The 3,569-nt window shown below is 56.0% G+C and overlaps 1 protein-coding gene across 1 annotated transcript in view; it reads right to left on the bottom strand.

Annotated features, from left to right (window-relative positions):
- Positions 1–2,881: 2,881 nt before the first annotated feature.
- TMEM8B (transmembrane protein 8B) overlaps positions 2,882–3,569 on the bottom strand; it is a 3,828-nt gene continuing 3,140 nt past the window's right edge. Inside the window, exons 6-7 of the mRNA XM_009890901.1 lie at positions 3,442–3,558; positions 2,882–3,211 (exon numbers count right to left, since the gene is read on the bottom strand). Coding sequence (XP_009889203.1) covers positions 2,882–3,211; positions 3,442–3,558 — 447 coding nt within the window. The remainder of the gene's footprint in view (positions 3,212–3,441; positions 3,559–3,569) is intronic.

Raw genomic sequence — 3,569 nt, forward strand, 5'->3', positions numbered from 1 at the left:
ATTGAATGTCGTGTCCGTCTCTACAACAACAGCCAGACTCTTTTCAGTGGTTCCCAGTGACAGGACGAGGGGCAATGGGCACAAGTTGGAACATAGGAAGTTCCGTTCAAATACACGGAAAAACTTCTTTACGGTTAGGGTGACAGAGCACTGGAACAGGCTGCCCAGGGTGGTTGTGGAGTCCCCTTCTCTGGAGATTTTCAAGACCCGTCTGGACGCAGTCCTGAGTAATGTGCTAGTCCAACTCCCCTGTTAAAGCAGGATTGCCTAGAGCACACGTCATGACCCTGCTCTGGCAGGGGAGTTGGACTAGATGATATCTAGACGTCCCTTCCAACTCTGAAAATTCTGTGATTCCGTGATTCCATGACTCCTAGTTTTGAACTAAAGAAACTTAATGGACCTTTTAGAGGAATAGTTCATAGCTTTAGAGGATTGTATTTGTGTGTGTATATATATATTAGAGGCCAAATATAACAGTAACTTGAGTGTAACATATATATGGTATGAAATAAGGGGTGGAATGTCCTGGTTTGAATGACACAGGACTAATTTCTCTTCTAATACTTGGGAAGACTGCACTTTTAGAAGACTCTAGTGTCTGAATTGGTGAAAATATTTACTTTGTAGACAGCTATGGTGTGTGGGTTTCAAGGTCTCAGTGTTTTCGAGCTTGCCAGGTGTGGGGACAAGGAGGAGCGAGACCCGGGCACTTGACCCAAGCTGGCCAACAGGATTATTTCATACTATGAACATCATGTTCACTATAAATTAGAAAGTTTGCTGCGAAGTTCGCTCCCTCCCTTGATGGTTGCCATCCTGAGAACTTCTTGCCCCACTGCCGGACTCCTGATGCCTTCCCTTCCTCACGAAGCTGTAGCACTTGCAGTGTCCGACATTTACTGTCCGCTGCTGGGAGTGCACAGCTTCCTACTGATAGAATTGGCTGAGTATAATCTTTGCATATTCTGTATTGGTATTGGGATCAATATTGGTTCTTTAGTGCTATTAATGTTAATTATCTAATCTTACTCTATTAAATATGTTTCTACTTCAACTCCCGGGTTTCCTTGTTTTTCCCGATTCCCTTTCCCAGGTGGGGAGGGGTCATCGGGTGATGGAATGATTGTCTAAATGACAATAAATTGTTATGGGTTTCTCAAACCATAACAACCAGACAGGTCATTTGGCATGGCAGAGAAAAGGCTGGAGGGTGAGCTCTCAAGGGGGAGGGGGGCAGTGAGTGCAGGTCCCCCAAACCCCTTGCACAGTGACTGGGGCTCCTGCCCAGCTGCCTGGGCTCCCCAGCATGCCTCCACACCAGGCTGGCTCCCTGTGGCCATTGCCCCATGCACAGCCCAGAGAGGCGAGCAGCAAAGCCCTGAATCCGCTGCCACCACCATGGCCCCCACCAGCTCACCCCTCCTTCTGCTCCTGCCTGCCCTGTCCCCGCCATCCCCTCAGGCTGCCCCCACAGCCCCCTGAGCCCACCCTGCTCTGGCCTGCTGGGGCCCAGCTTCCAAGCAGCAGGTTTAATTAGATTGCAATCCTATTATGGAGCTGCCTGCCCGTAGTTGCTAATCCTGTTAGGCATCCTGTAAATCTTCCCATGCTTGGGTTCTGTCCCCAGGGTAGAGGGGAGGGGGGCTGCTGGCAGGTGACTGCTAAGTCAGGATGTGACTGCTGGGATGCAGAGCTTTACCTGGGGACTCACTCCCGAAGACCTCTGCGGGGTTGGGAAGAGCCTGGAGGGTTAAAGCAGTCCCCCGCAGGGGTGAGAAGGGGCAGTGGGGTTCCCCCTCTCCTCTCTGGTCCATCTTGCCCCTCTGAGCTGCAGAGGCAGGGTGGAAATGCCCCGTCCTTGAGCCACGTGCACAGCTCGGGTGTTTGCCACCACTTGGGTGTTTGGTCATGACTGGCTCAGGTGGATGCTGAGCCTGTGTGTCTGACCATGGGGGGGGATGAGGAACAGGGGCTTAGACAGGGTTGCCCCAACCAGATGGGAGGGTTACATGCCATGCAATGGCCCCTCCCAGTGATGCTCAGTGTCCTGCACAGACAGGGCAGTTGTTCATGGCTGGTGGCACCAACAGGGACACAGGGTTGCCACTGCACTGCTCCTGGGTGGGTCCACCCACGTGTGGGGCACCAAGGGGGGCTGATCCAGGCAGTGGGTTGACATGAATGAGGCTGTAGGCTGCTGGGGAGCGGCCCTTACAGACAGTGCACTCTCAGCCCCACGCATTGCCACGGCAGGCAACACCGGGAACACTCCCCACTGGCAGCTTTCCCCAGGGCTACAGGCTCCCTATGGTCCTGCCAGCTTGAGGGGGACCTCAGCTGCCCTGGCACAGCACAGCTCCCCCTGGGTCAGGCGTTACAGCCATCCCACAAGAGCTCAGTACCACGGTGAAGTCCTCCCAGCTCTGCAGTCTTCCCTGCAGTGAGCCAAAAGGCTGGAGCCCCTGGCCCCCCACCTCTTGCTGGCCACCTTGCTCCATGCTGGAGTTGCATCAGCCCCAGAGAAGCCCACCACAGAGCAGAAGCTCTTGCCACAGGACCCTGAGAAAGAGCAGGAGTTCATTGCAATCATCCCCTCTGCACCCAGCCATGTCCCCTGAGCACCTCCACGGCCCTGCAAAGAGGGGGGTGTGGTCCCAGCTCAGCCTTGAGTCCCCCAGCTCTGCACTGAACTGAGCCACAGCAACTCCTGGAGACAAGTTCAACCAATCTGTAATTGCAAGAACAAGGCAGCAGGGGCAGCTGTGCACCTGCCTGGAGGAGTCCTGGCACTCCCGGGATGGGTGGCCAGTAAAGAGAGCAGGTGCCGGGCCCCGCAGGGCTGCTGTCCATGACAGAGGAGTGCAGGCCACCAATGGCATCAGCTGGTACAAATGCTGTTGATGGAGGCCATCGCTGTGTCAACGAGCCCCAGCTCCTCCTGTTCATTGATGCAGAGCTGGTACCCGCAGCCCTTGCGCTGGGGCAGGGGTCCCAGGCACCTGTTGGGCTTGGCACAGGGCGGCAGCAGGAAGCCAACACTGCCAGCGATGAGCAAGTGCCAGATGCTGTGGATGTATAAATAGTTCTCCTCCGTCTCCACAAAGGCGTAGAGCAGCACGGCAGCCACTGCAATCAGCGCTCCAAGGCACAAAGCCCAGCACTTCCAGGTTGGCGGGTAGCAGTGGCGGCGCTGGATGGTGCGAGCCATCTGTGGTGCGGAAAGCAGGGGGCTGGAAGAGGCAGCCCTCGCGGGGATGGGCACAGACCCTCTGCTGTAGTGCCCTGTCCCCCACAAGCCAGGGAAGGTCGTTCATGGGGCAGGGTAAAGGCAGCAGAGGGGAGATGCTAGTGGGGGAGTGGGGCTGGACGGCTGGGCAGGATGCAAAGCACGGCTGGGATGGGAATGTAAGGGGATGGGTGGGGACAGTATCTCCTTACCCAGGCAATGGCCATGATCCCTAAGGCAAAGAGGCGGGTCCCCAGCAGGTTCCAGAGCCTGTGGCAGCCCATCTGCAGAGTCATGGAGAGCAGCATGGCCCCCAGCAGGTACAGCACCTATGGGGCAA

The sequence above is a fragment of the Charadrius vociferus genome, unplaced genomic scaffold (genome assembly GCF_000708025.1).
Source record: "Charadrius vociferus isolate BGI_N301 unplaced genomic scaffold, ASM70802v2 scaffold3808, whole genome shotgun sequence".
In the NCBI taxonomy this organism is placed as follows: domain Eukaryota; kingdom Metazoa; phylum Chordata; class Aves; order Charadriiformes; family Charadriidae; genus Charadrius; species Charadrius vociferus.